Source organism: Scleropages formosus, chromosome 5 (genome assembly GCF_900964775.1).
Source record: "Scleropages formosus chromosome 5, fSclFor1.1, whole genome shotgun sequence".
NCBI lineage: Eukaryota > Metazoa > Chordata > Actinopteri > Osteoglossiformes > Osteoglossidae > Scleropages > Scleropages formosus.
The window spans coordinates 27,238,176-27,258,359 of record NC_041810.1 but is presented as its reverse complement, the minus strand read 5'-3'; the positions used below and the strand labels follow the sequence as shown (position 1 = coordinate 27,258,359).

Genomic DNA, 20,184 nt, shown 5'->3' with positions numbered 1-20,184 from the left:
TTCTGTGGAACGATTTGTGGATGGGTGCTGATGGTCAGTGTGGTCAGAAGTTTGGACGATTCACTGAAAAAATACAGCTTCTCCGTTTATTAAATTACGGGGTAAAACAGCTTTAGCACGTTTCCGTTGGAGGCACTTTGACATTGTGCGCAGTCACCAAGAAATGGTTTGGAAAGTTTGGTTCTTCAGAGAAACAGCAACCACACAGATGGCGTGTGGCTGCAGAAACACGGCCAAGCGAACAACCACACACGTGAGCTGGAGCAGTGTGTATGTGTAGGAGCTGCGCAGGCTGCAGTCGTGTGAATCAGGAGGTAGGAGAACAACAAGAACATTCATTACTGATCTGCTCCAGCTGAGCTTCCTCTCAGCCTAACAGCTTGGTGACAACGTGGAGTAGAAAGTAGGGAACAATCAATCACCTCTGATACATTAGTGTCCACCTGGGATGACAATGCGGAGATGTGTTGACCATAGACTGCTGAAGAACTTGCTTCTGAGGGTTTCTATCTACTGGATGAATTTGTACTGCTCCGTCACCACATGTGCCGTTTTACACCCTTATACACTTAATCTCCACTCATGGGGCAAACTTAGCTGATGGGGCCGTTGAGGAAGATAATGAAGATTCAATGTTTCCTAAGAACATTTCAGCGCTCCGACTTTGGGGTAGTAACCAGCTCACTACTGACCAACCGGTGTTCCTTGAATCCACTGTACCGAGCGCGCCGTGCTCCAACTGCAGGAGTACCGGCAGGGGGAACAAGTCAAGTGCAGGCCACAGCACTGCCAAGCACTATGCGCACCCCACCAATAGGAGGTGGTGTACCCCTACACACTGTCCTCAGGAGTGAGAAGCTGCTGAAACACACTCCTTCTCCAACATGTTGCTGAATGACAGACAATGAGTTTATCAGTGACTGGAAACCAGCTGGTGTTGTGAAAAATGGAACGGAGCTGGTGCAAACTGGCCCAAGTACAATAAACCATAACAGGAAGTTCAGATCCAGGTTCTTTAACATTTCAGACTGAAATGACCATAAATTGTCCTAAAAACTCCAGCTTCTTCAGTTCATGAGACCTGAGTGAGAGTTTTCCAGATAAACAACTGCAAATAAATCAAACGAACCACAAATTGTCCTTATTCATGAGACTGGCTGGGTTTAGACGCCTTTGTGGCGTTTTAGACACCCTGTCGCTGCTCCACTCACTAATCCCTCAATCCACAATGGCTTTGCCTCGTTGCTATGACGACCAGCGGGACAGCAGAAGACCGTCAAATATGGAAAACAAAACACAGACACACAAAGATGCAGTAACACTCAACCCGTAAGGATCTGATTATTTATTGCCAGTATTTTGTCTTGCGAGGTGCAGAGGTGCAACAAGGACTGCTTCTCACTCACTAGGTGTCACTGGACCTTCACTTCTCTCCTTTGGATTTCCAACTAAAACTGGGTTTTCAGCTCCTCTTTAGAAATGAAGTCACTGGTTCAAATCCCCTTTCTCACCCAGTGAATACCCTTCTGTCTCCTGGTGACAAAGCCCTCAATATATAATATCACAAATTAGGAATCAATAATTGACAGGATGTTTTCCTGGGTGACCATAAGGGACCTGGCATGTGTCTTCTGGTGAACATCTGGGTTTGATCCTCTGATGTACAGGAGTGTCATCCTTCAGGTGCAGAAGAGCTTCTCCGTGCTCTCATTCCAAAGAACTTGAAGATTTGTTGTGGCCCCAGGGGCCCATGAGCTGTTTCTGCTCTGGGGTTTAGTCTATAAGGGTCACGGACTGCTTCCTATGATGCTGCAAGAGTCTTACGCATTTGCAGGGTAAATGAGACAAAAAAGTCTCAGCAATGTTTAAAGACAGTCCTAAAGACCAGGCTTTCTTAGTGCACCGAAACGAGGGTTTATTTACACTTGTTCTCATTTTTAATTTACAAGTGCCGTCCGAGGGACAGAGTGTAGTCTTCAGTGAGAAACGTGCTCAAAAATGAACTCGCACTGTTCCTTCTGAACGTGGTCAGAGTTGATGTCTGAGGTGACGCTAGTGATCCAACAGGGACTGTCCTTCACTGCTCAGTACGGTACTTAATCAGCCTGTGTCCTGTGCTGTGCTACAGGAGGTCCCCGAGGTGGGCGGAGTCAGTCGGGATGGCAGAGGCGTGGTCCCCACCATGTCTCCTCTGCCACCACTTGCTCCCTCAGCGGTTCTTGTCGGGCCGAACACCGTTGTAGTGCACAATGCCATGGAGTGCCCCGCCCCACAGCCAATGAGGACCGGCCTGGCATCCTGCAGCACAGCGATGGGTGTAGGATGCGGCACGTCCGCGCAGGAGCCGTCCCCACACATGCCGTGCTCGTTCCATCCCCATGAGAGCAGGCGATCGCCTGGGCGGAGAGAGCCGTTCATAGGAGTCATGGAAGAGAAAAAGTCTCCACATTCACACGCACGCATGCACAAGAGCTGTGGACAGATGAGGTCCTACAATATCCTCCTAGAGGTCATCGTGGGGGGGGGCAGCAGTGCACCTCCCAAGAAGGACAGCATTTAGTCCAGTGGCGTGGTGTTACTCAGTTGCACGAGGAAAGAGAGACACCAGGGCAGTTTCCATTCTACTGAGACACACAGGACGGCTCCATTAGGCCTGACAAAAGTGACTTTTCCTGCTGACCTCCCAGTGGAAGAGCACTTCCAATAGGTGCGGCGTTAGCTGCACCACTGAGGACTCAGAGGAACACACACACCCACCCTACGAGGCTCTGCACGTGTCTCATCAGCAGAAGAGCACTCACCATGGCAACCCTGCTCCAGTCGCCATGGCAATGCTGGTGCCCCGGCTCTCTTCCTGCTTCCCTCTCATTCTTGCACTTGGGCTCACGCTCCACTTGTTCAGCGCCTCCTACAGCCCACCTCCCTGCACTGCATTGTTTCCAATTCATGGGTTTGGACGAGTTGCGGAAGAGCCGAGTGTGCAGCGCACAGCTCATTCAGTGGCTTTGCTCTGCCGCTTGCTGAGTCACTGCTGTTGCCATGACAATGCAGCAACAAGTGACACCCATCGTGCACTGCTCTCTCTCCTGGGACAGCAGACCCCCTGTAAACTCCCGGTTAGTGTGAGCGGTCAGGCTGCTGCGCCACCCAGTGTCAAATCTCCCAGGGGAATCAGGGGACAAACACCAGTCCTCTCTGGCAGGTGTCTACAGACTCCCTGGGGACACCCCCTGTTCTCCTGTCATCACCCGCCCATTCAGTCATGGGGCGAACAGAGATGGCAAACGCATGTGGGATGAAAATCGGTTACCTTGGTTACGGTGTTACTGAGGCTCACATCTGTCGTAAAACTGTATTTTTAGCAGGAAGAAACGCTAAAGACTAAAAAGCGGTGGGCAGTGCAGCAAACCCACCCTCCCCCCTCATGATGCAACTGTTGCTTCTCACTGCATTTGTAGACTACCTGTCTGAGAACAAGCAGCCAAAAGACAAAAGTGTCACAAACCAAAAGCTGCTGAGACTGATACTCACCCACAATGGCGAGGTTGTGCTCCGACCCACAAGCGATCTGCAACAGAAATTAATATTTATAGACTTCCCACTCACAGCACTACCTGGTTCACATACACACCTGCACATGTCATTTCATACAACAGTTCCCCTGTGGACCCTTGAACCTACAACCTTAATGTCACAGCTTTATCACCTCAATGCAGATCCTGCAGAATGGGTGCTGGTGGCTCCCAGGACACCGTGTGGATGGCGACATATTAACAAAAACATCAGTTATTGTCATTATTTAGACACTGATAATAACAAGCAGTACTAAAAATGTCATAAACATCACCATGGGGGGTATTTTATGTCACCATTATTAGTCTCACAACTCTATGCATTCAGTATCACTGAAATGTCTCCTGTTACACCGACTACTACCTGGATCATCCAAACAAAAACACTTTCATTCATTTTTTTATTCACATTCCGCACCAAGTCACTCAGTGGCGCCCTCTAGTGGCAGAAGTTAGAGTGACCAAATCAGCTCTGCAACCTCAGCTTCAACCCTCTGTACTTATGCTTGAATATCGATCCCTGGGATGAAAGAACAAAGCTTAGGGATGCATTGAGGTTGTCCGGGTCCACGGTCACCCAATGACACACATGGAAATACGGCGTGAGGTGCCCTTCCTGTACCGTCCCAGCGTTTCATGCAAGAGCCCTCATTTAAAGGGCAGTGAGGCACCGGGCATCAAAGAGCCCTGTCAGAATGGGTTAGAGTGTAAGCGATCGGAGCCCCAGGCCATCAGAGCAAACAGGACAGCTGTCAGAGCAGCTTTGTGTTTGGACCGAACCTCCAATCAGCAGGCTTTTCATCCTAAGAAACACCCACACACAGTGCCACCTTGGGGGGAAAAGGAAAAGACTACCGACAAACTGGGGATATGAGCAGAACTACAATTCCCACAAGCCACTGCTGTCACTGTGCCATATTTTTCTTTTCTCTTAAAAAAAGAAAAAATCATTACTCATTGCCCAGGGTCAAGCCCCCAACTACGCGGTACAGAGTAGCAACTAGGGTTTATCACAAGCTTTGGCAAGCCTGGGGTTTACCATGGTCCCACCAGTTCCGACTAACACGTGCTGGTACCTATCCCAAGGGCTTCACTTCCATCCATATCCCAGATGCTACTGGAATACTATTCCCTTCCTGGGCAGACCAGCACACTGCACCCAGAGTTACATTCCAGTGATCATCTGTGGCATCTGCCTGATGTTCCAGCTTGAAGTCAAACAACAGTAAGTGAAACATGCGAGCACAGGACTCCTGGTAGACCTTCAGAAAAGGTCCCGGGAGGTGGTGGACCCTCCAACCTGCACCACGCCTCTCCCTCACACACAGGAAACAATGGAATAAACCATGATGAGAAAATAGAACCGTCTCAACACGGGACCTTCCCATTGCCATTCCCTGAAAGACACCATCTTTTTTTAAATCAGATAAATCACAGTCTCGACTCATCCGCCCTTCCATCTACCCAGAAGGTCCAGATGGAGCAGAAACATGACGATGGCAACCAGAGTCCACAGTGAGCCAAAGGGGAGAAAGTGGTGAATACCGAGATCACACGTCAGCCTCTCACCTGTGCAGCCCCAGCAAGGGCTTCCACCTGGACAGGGATGCACGCCACCAGTCCAGAGTCCACTGTCACTGAGTCACCTGATGGAACACGTAGACTCTGACTGGCTGACACCGCTCTCCCCAGCTGCCCATAATCACTCCTTCCCCATGAAAAGACCCTCCCACTTTCTGAAAGACAAAAGAAAAGGCATCGCTGTAATGGCAATCACTCACAGCTTACATCAGAGAGGAAACAGGAGTTTCCATTCTCCCAGGATTCACAAACAGAGACAGCAGAACACTGTCTCCACAGCGACCGGAGGGTCGTGTGCACATACACCTTCATTCGTACTGAATGACTGACCTGTCTTGGCCACCAAGTGTGCCCAACCGCTCCAGACATCTGTGACGCTCTCCCCACCCATTAGAGTGCGGTCCAGGAGGGCGGGCCAGGCTACGAAGGACCTTGTGGTGCCCAGCTGGCCCTGCTTGTTGCTGCCCCAAAGGAATACATCGCCCCCTGCTGGAGGATGAAAAAAAAAAAAAAAAACAAACAAAAAAAAAGTTATGACACCACACCAGCCTGAATCAGATCCTTGTCTTTTGTTGAACTGCTCTGCAACCTGCAGGCACAGGTCAGGTGCTGCTTACTTGTGAGACAGACGCAGTGGGCTGCACCAGCCACCACCCTCTGTGGAGTCACGTCGTCTAACCCTGGAGGGGACAGGAAGAAGGTGTGTGGCCATCAGCCGTGTGAGAAGCACCTCCTCAGGTGAACCCGGGAAAGTGCGCAGTGTGAGATCAGACTCTCACACTCACGAAATTAACATCACAAAAATTATTTGTTGCTTTCATTTAAAGTTCCACATTGTATAGAATTCTTTTTTAAAAAAAAAAAAAAAAAAAAAACCATTTGCTGATGTCATAGGGAAGCTCACCTGGAACCAGGCAGGGCTCCTTGGATGTGAGGTGTTCTGGGATGGCTTGCGGGGACAGTGCTCTTTTGGCCTGGCTGGAGAGACCCTTCCCCCACTGGTACACTCCCCCCAGACCTGGACAGGACAGTACAGCTTTAGCTGGACACACAGCATTGAGGTCCCTGTCCCTGAGTGTGCAGCTGTTCGAGGAAGACAAGCGTTCTGTATCGCCTTCACGAGAGCAGCGGCACGACCAACTCACACGTGACGGCCAGAGCGTGTCGAAGTCCCGCAGCCACACACAGCACGTGTTCTTTCAATGCCTGGGAGGGAAGGGGGGCACAGGACATTGCTGTTACCATGGCAACTGGTCCCTATAACCAACACAACTCTCCTTTACTGAAATTGAGCAGCACAGGCCTCACCTGGAGGGGCAGGGGCTCTGCGGTGTGTCCAGGTACCTGCGGGAGGCCCAGCTGCCCGTAGGTATTAGATCCACACGCCAGCACCTGTCCGCCATCTGCTCCACCAGAGAGGAACGTTTTCATAATCAATATTCATCGTTCATATTCAGCTTCATCAGCAGTCGTTTAAGAGGTCAGTGAGAACCCTGAGCGAGCTGCTGTGTGTCACACAGTAAAACAGAGTCACGCTGTTCCTTCAGCCCGGAGGAAGCAAGCGCGCGCGCACGCACGCACCTCTACCTTCCTGCAGCCAGTTGCATTAATGCAGCAAACTGTTTGTCATTGAAGTGTATCTGTTGTTGGAATGTCTATCTGTAAATGGTCCCTAGGTGAATATTCCATATGAAATATTAGCCCACAAGCTTATTCCACCTCTACACCCTCAGTTCTGTTCCACGTCATTTTGTCTTCTCATTGACCTCTGCAAAGGGCTCTGCGCTGATGTTAACGATGCAAATGATGCTAACGATGCAAACGATGCCATTGTGGAGATCCATTTAAAATGTCTCTGATTAGATAGTGACTGGAGAATGAGGCTTCATGACCCTCCTAATTGGAGGACCTTCATCCAATATACAGAGCTCATCATCAATATACATCACCCACGTGACGCACTAATTCGTCATGAACTTTCTCTGAATGAAGTCCAACATTGCTCCTCCCTCAACCGAGGGGTCAAGCAGGCGTGACCCCCCCCCCCCCGAATATAGACAAAATGTCTTTGAGTATGATGTATAAATTCGGTGGAGAATTTATCTGGAATGAAAACTATATACATTGACCCCAGGAACAGGGTAAAACAAGGTGGAGTGGGATGGAACAGCATGGAGAAGGGTAAACAAAACAAGGCGGAGCAGGGAAAGAGCAAGGTAAAATGGGGGAGGGGACGACAAAGTTACAAAGACTGAAACAGGATAAAACAGGTTGGAGCAGTGAGGAACAGGGTAAAACAATTTGTAGAAGGAACAAGACAAACAGGGAAGAATAGGGTGAGATGGGCAAGCACTATGGAACAAGCTCACACACACTGAAAGTGGGTAAAACAAGACAGAGCACGGCGAAACAAGGTAAAGCAAGGTGGAACAGGCCATACAACATGTCAGCTAGGCCTCAGGTTCAAGGGATGTTGAGGTAAAGTGGACAGGTGGCAAAGATCCTGGACTCACCAGTCAGAATAAGAGTGAAGTCCCACCCGCAGGACACCTGGCGAACTGACCGCTGACCCAAGGAAAAGCAGAGGCGGAAGGTCGTGACCTCCGAGGTGTGGCCAAGGCCAAGCTGTCCTCTGTGGTTCTGACCGCACACCAGCAGCTGTCCAGCCTCTGCAGAGAGGAGGACAAACACAGGGTCTGGGGTGAGCCCCTCCGAGAAGTGCCCACCTAACCCGCCGCTCTTTGGAGCGCTCCAGTTTCAGTGTCTCCATTCAGCCCCTCCTATGGCTCACACACGCTGAGCAGGAGGGTGGCGTCTGGAAGGGGCAGTCATGTGTGTTCATGCGTTCCATCCAACTGTGTTAAGCATCACTGTAGGAAAAGTGTGGGGGATAAACGGGCACAATGAGCTCCACTCTAGTGAGCGGAGCATCGTTCTTGTAGAAGATTCCGGACATGCCGTAACCCCAAGCCAATGACATCATGTAATCTTAACCACCTGAAACAAAATTTCCTGAACTGTCACCTGCAGATTACCTTGCAACCTTGTATGATGTCCCTATAAGTAACATTTTGCAGACACTTTTCTCCAAAGCGACGTACATCTTATCCATCCATCCATCCATCGTCAGGAATGTGTGCATTACATTAGCAGAAAGAGAGACTTAGATGCAGATGCATGATTCTTAAGTACAGTTAGTCTGTTAATTTCCACCATAAGAACCAATGTTCATCACACGAGTAACTGCATACAACTTTACAGTTAATTTTATATATATCATAATTAATACACACTTCAATGCTTTTGGATCCAAAGTTCGCAGCTTCAAATCCCACTTCTAGCTCTAGTATCCTTGAGCAAGGTACTTGCCTAATTGCTCCAGTAATAATCACACAGCCATAGAAATGGGTAAATAACTGTAGGTTCACTAAAACTGGAAGTCGCTTTGGAGAAAAGTGTCAGCTAAATGAATAAATGTAAATATATACGCTATTACGCTATTTGTAGATAAAGTTATGCGGTCCCACAGTATAACCAACGTTGACCACGCCCACCGATGAAGAAACCACGCCCACTATCGAAGTAGGCCACACCCACCTGTGATGAGCGCCGAGTGACCGCCTCCTCCACAAAGGGCTCGAAGTCCTCCGGCTGGCAGCTCGCAACGCGCCACCCTGGGCTCGTACACGTCCTCCGCATAAGCGTGGCCGAGTTGTCCGTGACTGTTAGCTCCCTGCAGAGACGCCAAAAGACCCGCCGCTAAATTAATATACACTGACTTTAATTAAATTAATCATGCAAAACACATGACAAGTTGGAAGTTCACAAAAAAAAAGTACCACCTCGGACAAAACAGTTTACACGACGTGACGTGACGATGACATGATTAGACAGAATGCAGGCCGTTTCCTTCAGTTTTCATTCCTGACGGGCATTAAAGCTTCTTCAGAGACGTTGGAGATTCGAAAGCGCGGTAAACTTACCCAGGTGAACAGAGCCGAGGAGGACAACGCGCTGAAAGACTTCACAGAGTCCATCAAGTGCAGGGACGACACTTTGCGACAGTTACACACGAGTGTCGGCTTGCCGCCAAGTGCGTCATCCTGCGTACGGCCTAGTCTGCCATGTTGAATGTGTGAATGTGTAACCCGACTTCTACTGCAGACTCAGAATAAGTTGTTTTTTTTATTTTTTTTTTTAAATCTACTCACCAGTGCTTCGTTGTATCAATTTAGCACACACAGTTTCCTGTCAGGAATGTTGTTTGTAATATAAATGTATGTTTCAGGTTATTTAAAAAAATCTCTCACACCATCATTTAAGATATAAATGTTTATTCATTTTTGGTTTCAAGACTGACAAATGAAGAAAAAGCACAGACTTTTAAGCAAAAAAGGGAAAAGAATAAGAACAGCCTCATAGTTCTTCCATTAACATTTATTCCTTTACATGTATTCATTTAACAGATGCTTTTCTCCAAATTCAGTATGCTTTCTGTGCTCTGGTGTATTGCTTCCCAAAGAGAGTGTGTGTGTCTGTCTGTCTCTCTGTCTGTCTTAGTGATGTATACCAGCCTCAGCATTAGACCAGCTGAAGGTTAGGTGTTACAAATATGGAGCTAAATCAATGGAACTTGACATCTGACACTCATCATCCACAGTGTGCACACAATCACTGACATGTAGAAATATATTTTACCTCCATAGAAAAACTGTATTTCTCTCTTTTTTAAATTACTTGGAGCACCACTACCATGTGTCTGCACTGCACTACACACATCCTACACCTACCCTGTAGTGAAACCACATCGGAGATGACCGACATGAGTACATGGAAACACTGAACGCGAAACGCAACGCAGGCCTGTTTTAATTCCAATCACCTTTGTCTTTTACAGACACAGGAGATGGGGAGGGAGGAGTTGGGGCTTGCTAGGGTTCGATTCGTGGATACGGAGAACAGAGACACGTGTGCTTGTGCCTGTCTTTTTTGGGAAACCCACATTGGCAGGTTTCCCCTGTGAAATTGCTGATGAGCTTGCATGAAAGTTGTGTCTCAGATGAATGTCCTTAGTTAGTGACTAAGATCCGAATCCTCAACACAGCCCTCAGCTGTGCGTCACCGGCCTGGGGACCAGATGGAACTGAGGAAGATGGAGTGATGGAGGAGTCTGAGCGGGTATTTATGAGTAGGGTTGGAGGAGGATCATGGGACAAGGTGAAGGGCTCAGACGCCCAGCTGCTTGTTGAGTCGGCTAAGCGCATCGCCTACGACGTCGAGCTCGTGCCGCAGCTCCTCCACCACGCTGTGGATGCTGGCCGTGTCCCTCAGCACATCCACGCTCTGTGTGTACGGGTTGTAGCGAACTGTGAACGGTCTTTTTATGGTCTTGGCAAACTCCCTGTTGGATGGGGAAAGTGAGAGATATCACCACGTGGATTCAGCAGGGTCACAGGGGCCACAGACGGTGAAGAGACACACTGATGCATCGTAGACCTCAGATGCTTGAAAGCATTGGACAAAGACACAAACCTCATCTTGACCTTGGCTTCCTCAAAGCTGTCGGACACAAAATAGATGTCCTGGAAGGTGGTGATCATACACTCCTGCTTGCATGTGACCTTGGGGTCAAAGGGTAGGATCTTCGAGTTCCCGGACAGGGCATGCTGTAAGAACATTTTTGCAATGTTACTAGATCACAAAATTGCAACATTTTCTCTGCACTGATGAATCTCTTTCCACATTAAAAAAGGGTCTTAAAAGTCATCTTTTCCAGTCTCACTTTGCCCATGATCTCCTAAGTTCATGTAAGGTATAATTGTTCATGATCATGCTCGCATCAGTTTTTTACAGAGCCATTCCTATGTAACATAAATGTTAATATATATCTCAAAAAAAAAAAAAAAAAACTACTAGGAAGGTGATTAGGAGTCGACAATATTCTGGTAAAATTTTATGCAGCTACTTGTGTGATGAACGTCGGTGCATATGGTGAAAGAAACTAACTTTACTTAAGAGTCACACATCTGCAGCTATGTCTCTTTCTCCTAATGTAATGTAATGCACACATTGTATTTTCTATGAGATGTAGTTCACTTTGGAGAAAAGTGTCTGCTAAATGAATAAATGTAAATGTAAACAGACATGCATTTGTTTTTAAATGATTATTTTAACGGTTTAACACTGTGTGTGCTGCAAGATTTCTTATTAATGAAACCCATCCGATGTTAGCGGGTATGAAATAAAACCGTAGTGATTGTATAGTTGCTGGAAGATAATCCTCCCCAGGTGTCTTTACACCTCGCTGGAAGGTCGGGATGAACCATTTATGATGTTATAAATTTATAGTAATAGTGAAACATGTTGTTAATAAATGGCTGGTGATGTATTCTGAATGTGGGGTGTGCCGTGGCGCAGCGGGCTTGGCCAAGTCCTGCTCTCTGGCGGGTCTGGGGTTAGAGTCCTGCTTGGGGTGCCTTGCGACGGGCTGACGTCCCGTCCTGGGTGTGTCCCCTCCCTCTCCAGCCAGGTTAGGCTCCGGTTTGCCGCAGCTTCGCTTGGGACAAGTAGTTTCAACCAGTGTGTGTGTGTGTGTGTGTGTGTGTGTGTATTCTGAATGTAATGCAAAACTGTTGAAGACATTGTGTTATTAAATACTAGCAAAGCAATGGGGTCCAACCGGGTGCATATGTTGCATGAAAGGCTTATAATTTATAGCTTATAATTTAACAAGCACAAGATGTCTCAGTTAAGTTTAATTGTAAAAATGTGGTACCTTCAGCTCGCTGACAGAGGACAGCAGTCCGGCTCCGTAAGCTCGCAGCTTCCCCTCCTGCTTGCACAGGCCAAACTCCACCGTGAAGAAATAGCACTGCAACACAGCACACATGTTCATCAGTACTGCAGGAAAGCTGCCCCAGGTCCAAGTACCAGTGTCCAAACCTCACTTACTGTGGCCAGTTTCTGGATGGAGTCGTCAGAGGCCCCCAGCGAAGCCAAACCGATCTCCTGGGAGAACTGAGCAAAACTTGGTTCTGCCAGCAGTGGCACGTGGCCCAGGAGCTCATGGCATGTGTCCCTGGGGTTGGCACACACAAAAACGCACGCATTATTTTACAGTGATTATTGCATTTACTGTGCCGCAGTGTCTGTGCATACTCATGACAGCTTTACCGTGAGCCCGCTGGTGGTCTCATAAAATAAAATAAGTTGTAAAATGGGCATCTCCAGTGGACTAAATGAAGATGGAACATGACACAGCTCAAACAAGGCAGATGTGATACACCAGCAGGTGTCCCTGTGGAACGAAGTCACTGCAGAGTCGAGGGGCTCTGTGTGTGGAGGTGACTCGGGGACTCACGGTTCCGGGGTGTAGAGCGGCTCAGAGCTGTGCCGAACATACTGGGTGCAGTGGAACACACGGAAGGCCAGGCCTGCCAGGAAGTCCCGAGGGGAGAGGTATCCCGCCACAGGCCGAATGGTGAAGCCCGTGCGCTCTGGAACACACACACATATACGCACAAGTACTTCCCACACTGAGATTACAATCCCAGTTATGTTTCACTCAATGGTAACAGGTGTTGGTCTCTCCAGTCTCACCCCTGAGGAAGCGTGAAACGTCCTCCAGCTGAGGGATGTTGTCCTCCTTACAGTCACAGTGCTTGGACAGCAGAGGCAGGTTCTGCAGGTACTCCCGGCAGGCGTGCGTCGGGTACATCTTGGTCAGCTCGCGGTACACCACCCCCCACGTCTTCACCTCCTCCTCGGTGAACTCGATGCGAGGGATGGGGTCTCCACTGACAGGCAGAGAGATGACATTTATAGAGGAGGCCGCTAGGATGGAATCTACCCATAGAAGCCTAATGTGTCTTCCGACATCACAGAGATAAGTTGATCGAGGCTGGAAACTGATGAGTCGGGGCCACCGTAATGGTGTAACCTTGAGAGGATATGCGTGATAAGTCCGGTGAAATTGTGTCTTGCTGTATTAAAAGGTAGACAGACCGAAGGGAAACGAATTCAGAGTATTCATCCGTTATGCACCTAAATGAAATAAACACAACAGCTGTGGACTTTTTCCTTAAATTATGCTCCACTTACTGCCTGTAGCTCATGGCCAGATCAGCAAAGTACTTCCTCCTTTTGCGGTAGACATTGTCCTTGAAACCCTGAAATAGGAGACACCAGACATTCAACCTAACAGCCTTGTCCGCATCAGAAGAGCCTCCTGTTAACGCCTGTTCAGGTTAGAGTGAGGCCAGGTGGAGGGTATGGCTCCAGCTATAACACCTCTCAGTGTTAAGACGCGCCTGGAGATGATCTGGTACCGATTGCGCGCGATGCTGGTATTTGCAAAGTGATGGCAAAACCCACGGTACCCACCGGGTGGTCCGCGTCGAGGTCCGATCCATACATGAGCACACGGTTGGCGCACTTATCCAGATCAGAGATTTTCTTTGGGAACCAGGGTACGTTGTCCATATCTGAAACACAAACCAGGTGTCACATCTTTTCCTCCAAACTAAATATGCTTTCTGTATTGTTTTCTGACCGTGTTCCATCTGAGGACACTCCAGCCTAAGACTGAGTCTCATCCCTTTCCCTGTCCTCTACCTTCCTCAGGCAGGCAGGAGTTGTCTGGAGAGTCCATGTCCACCTCAGTCACGTGCTTCCTGAGCAGCTGGATGATTTCGTTCAGCTGCTCGTGATTGCTGTCACAGTCCACTAAGATCTCGAACTCTGAGTTACGCCTCTTTGATTTCCGGGACTCAATGTGAACTAGATTGATGTGGTTCTCCTGCCAGAAACATGAAGTAATTACTCCTTGATTGAATTTAGCTGCAACACAACCTGGTATAATTTACCATGGATGAGTAATTAATGTGACATTAATTTCAGAGAGGCCATGAGGTCACAACTGCAAAATGCACATTTTCAAAAGTAGATCCGAACTTATCATTTAATGACAAAAAACAGTGTAAAGAAAGGAAAGTATAAACTCCCAGGCATTTTATTTCTAATATTTTTGCCAACATAGAACTGTTTGTACCTGGAAAAGCTTCAGGGCCTTCAAAAGCCCCCCGACTTCATTCTTAAGGGAAAAGACGACTGTCGCCCGGCCCTTTTCACACACGACTCTTTTACTGTCTTTGTTTTCATCGATTTTCTTGAAGGTGAATTTGTTCATCTGTTTGGATAAATACAAATGTGATCACATAAATATAACACAAAAGAATATAAAGACAGATGTGCCTTGGGGAGGAGTTTTCAGATCATCACAGGCAGCTTGCAGCCTTTCAATTTATATCTGATGTCTGGTGCCAAGTTTGATCTGGGCTTTGGCCTATACTTTTTTCCCAATCAGCTCTGGAAAGTTTTAATAGTTTCAAAATCCATTTTGGAATCAGTTAAACATGATGGCGAACAAACGTTAGGGATTTTAAAAGTGCTGACTGTCAAGGAGATTCAGAAAAGCTCATTAAACGTCATCATATCTAAACAATAAATAGCTGTCCGTAAACAAACTGGCTGTGAATCCAAGCCAAACCGTTCCATTGTTAACTCAAAAAGGTTGTCAATTATTTAAGGTTCACGCTGCCGGTAGAATGAACGTGGCTCTTTAGGACAAGTCGCGTGCATTTAATCCAGAGATAAACCATTGAGCCAAGCACTTGGCCAATTACATCAATCCGGATTAAGCAAGGGGTCAAGTAAAGAGCTGATGACTGTACGAATGTTGGTGCATATGGTGAAGGAAACAAACTAACTGTACTTAAGAGTCACACGTCTGCAGCTATACCTCTTTCTCCTCATGTAATGCACAAATTGTATTTTCTATGAGATGTATGTCGCTTTGGAGAAAAGCATCTTCTAAATGAATAAATGTAAATGTATGGGGTCAGCAACGTGTGACCAGGATGCACAAGTTGCTTTACCACCTAGATGGAACTATGCTCTTTCTTGTGTTAGACTCTACTGCTCTAGGGTTGTGCATGCTGGTCCGTGCACCTCCCACCGGTATTGCACTCATACTGACCACAGGCTCCTATAAAGAGCTTCTAGACTCTTTAACCGAGCAGGACAAGGACTTTCCTCTTACGTTTCAGAGAACTGAATGTAGCAGCAACCAATTAGTGAGAAGACAAGGTGTCAGAGACATATGAAGGCATTAAGTAAGGAATTATATAATAAATCAATAGCAGTATTAGTAACAAACTCTTTCAGCAGAAATGAAACAATGACAACATCAAAAAAAGTCTTGCAGACACCTGGAGAGTCAAATAAGGACTGTACGGTGTTTTAGATGGAGGCACCAACCATTTGTTGCACAACCATGGGCGGTGCAGTGTGGAAAAGCAGGTGACACCGCCCTCGTGCCCCCGCCAGCAGGACTGCCGACAACATGGATGAGCAGAGTCAATCTGCAGACTCCCCTCTCAGCTCTGCTGGACAAGCCAACCCTTCTCCTCAGCTCAACTCTTCTGGACAAGCCCACTCTACTGAAAGGTCAACTCTTCTGGACAGAAGATGGTTCTTCTGGACAGGTCAATTCTTCAAATCTGATGACAAGCCAACTCTGACAAATCTACTGTTCTGGAAAAGTCAGCGCTTTCAAGACAAATCAGATCTTCTGGATAAGTCAGACTTGTTGGACAGCTCAACTTCAGTTCCCCGTACAACGCCTTGTCATCTTGCTTCTATCAGTGTCTTGAAAATGTCTTCCCATAAGTAATCCAGTTCTGTCAACACTGAAGCCTATTATTGAAGCCAATAATCTTAATCTAACATGACATTAAATTCATATATTTTATGAACTGGAGTTTGGGCAGAAACGAAAGGCTCTGCTCCTGGTATTTGTTCCCGAGAGGAGTCACTGAAAACTCTGCAGAGTCCACAGCACTGGGTATTGCACTACGCTCTTTGGCATCCCGTGTGAATTTTCAGTGTCTTCTTCAGTCTCTTCTTCAGGACGGCTATGGTGAAGCCTCGGTGGATCCACTTCAGATGTTCCCTGTTGCACTTCAGACTTTGTCTTTCACATCATCTTAAAACCTTTAGTATCGTATTGCATTCTTGCGCCCTGATATGGCTGATGAATTATGCCTTATTGTATTTTTATAATTTTTCTGTATATCACGCAGTCCTGACCTTCTTAATGCCTGACGCAAGTGACCTGTCAGAGGACTGAGACAGATTAGTAAACCAGCTTACAGAGTCTAATCTGAAGGAGAAGTGAGCAATGACCTGCAGCTTCTTCTGCATCTGAATGCTGAATTCATGTGAAAACCAGAGTACAGTGTGTGCACATTTACAGCATAATGAACACAATTATCGGCCATTAGTGGTTTTTTTTCTTAAGGAAATGGATGTCTTGAATATATATAATCCAATGTGAAAGAGGAGTGAGTAATAAAGACTTAAATTCTCACCTCATTGTTGAGATGCTTCTCGTCGAAGCACGTCAAGTCGAAAGACCTTCCCCTGCGCTGTGTAGGAGTCCTGTTGGAGTCCATGGCAGTCGTTGGTCCCTCTTATGGAGTCTGAACTTCTGCACGAGCCCAGGAGAGGAGCTTCTTTCAAAGTGTGATGTGAGTCATGCACTAATGGGGCTGTATTTATGAACTGAGATCAGGGGAACGTGTGTGTGTGTGTGTGTGTGTGTGTGTGTGTGTGTGCGTGTGTGTGTGTGTGTGTGTGTGTGTGTGTGTGTGTGTGTGTGTGGTTGGGGGGATGTTCTGTGAAGTTGCACGAGCCATAATCTCTGACCAGAGCAAATGGAAAATGAGACCTATTGCTGGCGTCACTGGGCTTTAATACAATACATCAGATTTCATTATTTCTGCAGCTAGAAGTAAAGAAAAAAGATTAACAATTTGGCCCAATGTGTAACATAATCAACAAGAAATATGTCTGTTCATCTCCTTCAGTTCCTGTACTGTAAAATCTTCCATGTGCCCCTATTATAATACACACTACACATGACAATTTCGGTACATGCTCAAATTCATATAAAATGGTCAAATTAACACTTGGTTTTGATGAAGGCAAGTGAAAATTGTGATGTGATTAAACAGCCGCTTTAATTTAGTTTTAATCTTATTCAATGAAAAAGGCCACATCCTTTTATAGTGAGGCGTTGGTGTAAGTGCTTGAGCCGATTGTGCCCAGCGAGTTACAGGAACGGCAGTAAAATCCTGTACCTTTCACTGGGATTAACACCCTGCTGTCTTGTTTAATGTTAGATACTTTTTTAAACATTTTTTATTTTTACAGTTAATCACATTAGAGTTACTCAATAGTTAATATCAATTAAAATGGAGATTCTTTTCCAACATATTATAATACATATTGTTATACATGCATATCATTACATGGTTTGTGTTTCTTTCAAATGATAATAAATAAATCATAAAGGCTAATGACCATAATAACTTTAGTGAGAATTTATGTTGGAATGCTGTTAGTATACAAGTGCACATGGCCCTCACTGGTCTCCATACAGTGTCCTTTGGTGAGGGGTGTCTCAGGGACAGAGTCCAGCAACGAAAAATGGTTCACTGTGTAAATATGAGGTTTTTTAACCATCTTTGTATCTCCAGTCAGTCTAATTTATATGTGTTTGAACATGTTAAAGTAATACTGTGCACCAAAGGAATGATTACTTTCAAGCCACACCAAGTTTCTTCATTAAATATAAACATTGAATTAATTTAGAACTGTACGGGTTAAAACCTAATTGCATTGTAAGGGGGGTTTGGCTGTGGTTGTGCAGGAAGTCTCTTTACTATTGCGTATAAGCGGAGGTACGTATTCCAGTAGCTGAACGAGTAGAAAGAAAGCGTAGCAAAGATAGGCCTTCCATTTGGCTGTTACCAGAAACATCTCTCAGCCTGCAGATATACATGTCTCAGCCCTTGGTGACAAACATGGACCTGGGGCCCCTGGCAAAGTGATGTGGAAATCAGCGATGAAGATGTGTACTGGGATTGCAGTGATACCATTTGCCTCAGCTTCACCTTGACTATGGCGCCGCCCTTGTGGCTCATCTCTGAATCACAGGTCAAATTCTGTCCATTTTGAGTCTCAGCAGTTCAGAGTTTAGCTCCAATGCTGTAAACCCTTCATGTCAATGAAAGGACTTCATTGCAGGCCTGTTCGTTAGTCACTGTTACACTTCAGCGTTGGTCACCAGTGGGGTGTGTGGACAAGAATATCTTTCGGTCTACAGCACTGACACCTCCTGGACTGCTCAGCCTCCCACCGGCTGACTCGGTCATCTCAGGACTAAGCCATGCTCATCTGCTGGGGGTCTCTCAGGTGTTTTGGCCCAGTTCTGTTCACTTCAATCAGTGGATTTGAGGACAGTGTGTCTGAGCTGGGAGACTCAGGTCTAACACACTGTCACAGAACACACACAGCTGGCATGAAACACACTACTGTACAGACACCTTCACTATCCTCTAACGCACTCTCACTGCTACAATCAACCTTCACACATTTTTCCTCCTGCTCCACTGCAATGGGTGTGTGGTACACGCTTGTATTACTGAACTCAACACACACTGGGTAGGGCTGTGCATGGACACTACATCAACACACACACACAGCACCAACAGTTCACCGTACTTCTTAAGGAGATGTCTGCATCCCAGAGTTTGTACAAACAACACGGTAAAATAACATCGGCTTCTGTTTGGAAGGTGGCTGGAAAAAATTCAACTAACAAACTGATGAATAAATTTGTCTAAAAAGCAATTTTATAAAAACTATCAGAGGTGAGTGAGTGTAAACTTTTTAAGTTGCTATTGGAAAATGTATCTCACCACTGGAACTGCTCATCTGCTGGTCACCCAGCAACACAGGGATAACATTGCCACCCTTTGGAGACCATGTACCAGTGCAGCAGATTCTACTATGTCCTGTTGAGACACGTACAGTATGAACATCTGTAAGGCAATGACGTAAGAGCTGCCCGGTGAGGGGTCAAGAAACAGCGAACAGTCAAGTCAGTATTGCACCAAACTACATTGTTACTGAGTGTGTGCCTTTCTCCAGAACAGCTTATAGAGTTAAGTTACCCATTTATACAGCTGGGTCACATTTACATTATCACACACACACTTTCTGAACCGCTTGTCCCATACGGGGTCACGGGGAACCGGAGCCTAACCCGGCAACTCAGGGCGTAAGGCTGGAGGGGGAGGGGACACACCCAGGACGGGACGCCAGTCCATCGCAAGGCACCCCAAGCGGGACTCGAACCCCAGACCCACCAGAGAGCAGGACCCGGTCCAAACCACCGCGCCACTGCACCCGCCCCCATGTTTACGTTATCAGTTCAGGGTAAATATCTTGACCAAGGGTCAAGCAAGTGCAGGAGCAAAGATTCAAACCCGGAGCCTTCATAAAACAGGAGATGGCTTTCCAGTTCTCTTGGATTTTCGCTTCCATCACAGAGGACGGACGGACGCTGGCTGTGGACTTTGTTTATTGCCCTATTGCCACATCTCTAGATGCTCTCTCCCACTGAAGGCTGCAGCCACAACGGCAGCAAAGTTGTTTATTGCTTAACAGTGCAGCTGCTGGTCCCGAAGAAGTGGCGCATGTTGACGCAGCAGAGGCTGGATGTGCGGGACGAGCTGGAGAGGAGAAACCGGTTCAGCAGAGCAGGAGAAAAACGGTGAGCTAAGAGACGGCGGTTCAGGCCGTACCTCCCCGTTATGCGGAGCGTAAGATTGGTCACAAATGAAAAGGAACAGTGTTACTGATAGCAGATTATATCCGTAGCTGTTCTCAGCGTCAGAAAAGAGAATTGTGGGTAAGCGGACCTGCAATATCATGTTAACGCCTTAAAGAAAGACGATGTGTGACTACAAAGGGAATGGCCCAGAGTTCGTGAGGTTCACTGACCACTCAGAGGAACTAATCCTGTGACTCATTAGGGAATCGAGGTCTTAGTGTCAGCAGCTTCCATGGCGTTGAGGACACCTGCTGTGTCCCAGACATCCAGACAGGGCCACCGCAGTGGTGG

At 47.0% G+C, this 20,184-nt stretch overlaps 2 protein-coding genes across 3 annotated transcripts; both read right to left on the bottom strand.

Annotated features, from left to right (window-relative positions):
- Window positions 1-1,319: 1,319 nt before the first annotated feature.
- sergef (secretion regulating guanine nucleotide exchange factor) lies at window positions 1,320-9,210 on the bottom strand. Of its 2 annotated transcripts, none has more exons than XM_018765362.2 (11): window positions 9,137-9,210; window positions 8,751-8,886; window positions 7,667-7,822; window positions 6,462-6,556; window positions 6,299-6,359; window positions 6,058-6,171; window positions 5,771-5,833; window positions 5,484-5,642; window positions 5,142-5,308; window positions 3,532-3,568; window positions 1,320-2,396 (listed from the first exon to the last, which is right to left on the bottom strand). In XM_018765362.2, the coding sequence occupies exons 1-11, from the start codon at window positions 9,188-9,190 to the stop codon at window positions 2,101-2,103; spliced, it is 1,338 nt and encodes a 445-aa protein (XP_018620878.2). In that variant the 5' UTR covers window positions 9,191-9,210; the 3' UTR covers window positions 1,320-2,100. The 2 variants fall into 2 exon arrangements, with proteins under 2 accessions (XP_018620878.2, XP_018620879.2); XM_018765363.2 differs by having other exon boundaries at window positions 5,484-5,639.
- Window positions 9,211-10,379: 1,169 nt separating this feature from the next.
- Window positions 10,380-16,666, bottom strand: LOC108942210 (tryptophan 5-hydroxylase 1-like). Its single transcript, XM_018765361.1, has 11 exons — window positions 16,583-16,666; window positions 14,203-14,340; window positions 13,767-13,950; window positions 13,536-13,636; window positions 13,254-13,321; window positions 12,753-12,949; window positions 12,514-12,649; window positions 12,105-12,231; window positions 11,929-12,024; window positions 10,686-10,819; window positions 10,380-10,554 (listed from the first exon to the last, which is right to left on the bottom strand). Exons 1-11 carry the CDS (start codon window positions 16,664-16,666, stop codon window positions 10,380-10,382), a joined length of 1,440 nt encoding a protein of 479 aa, XP_018620877.1.
- Between the last annotated feature and the right edge of the window lie 3,518 nt (window positions 16,667-20,184).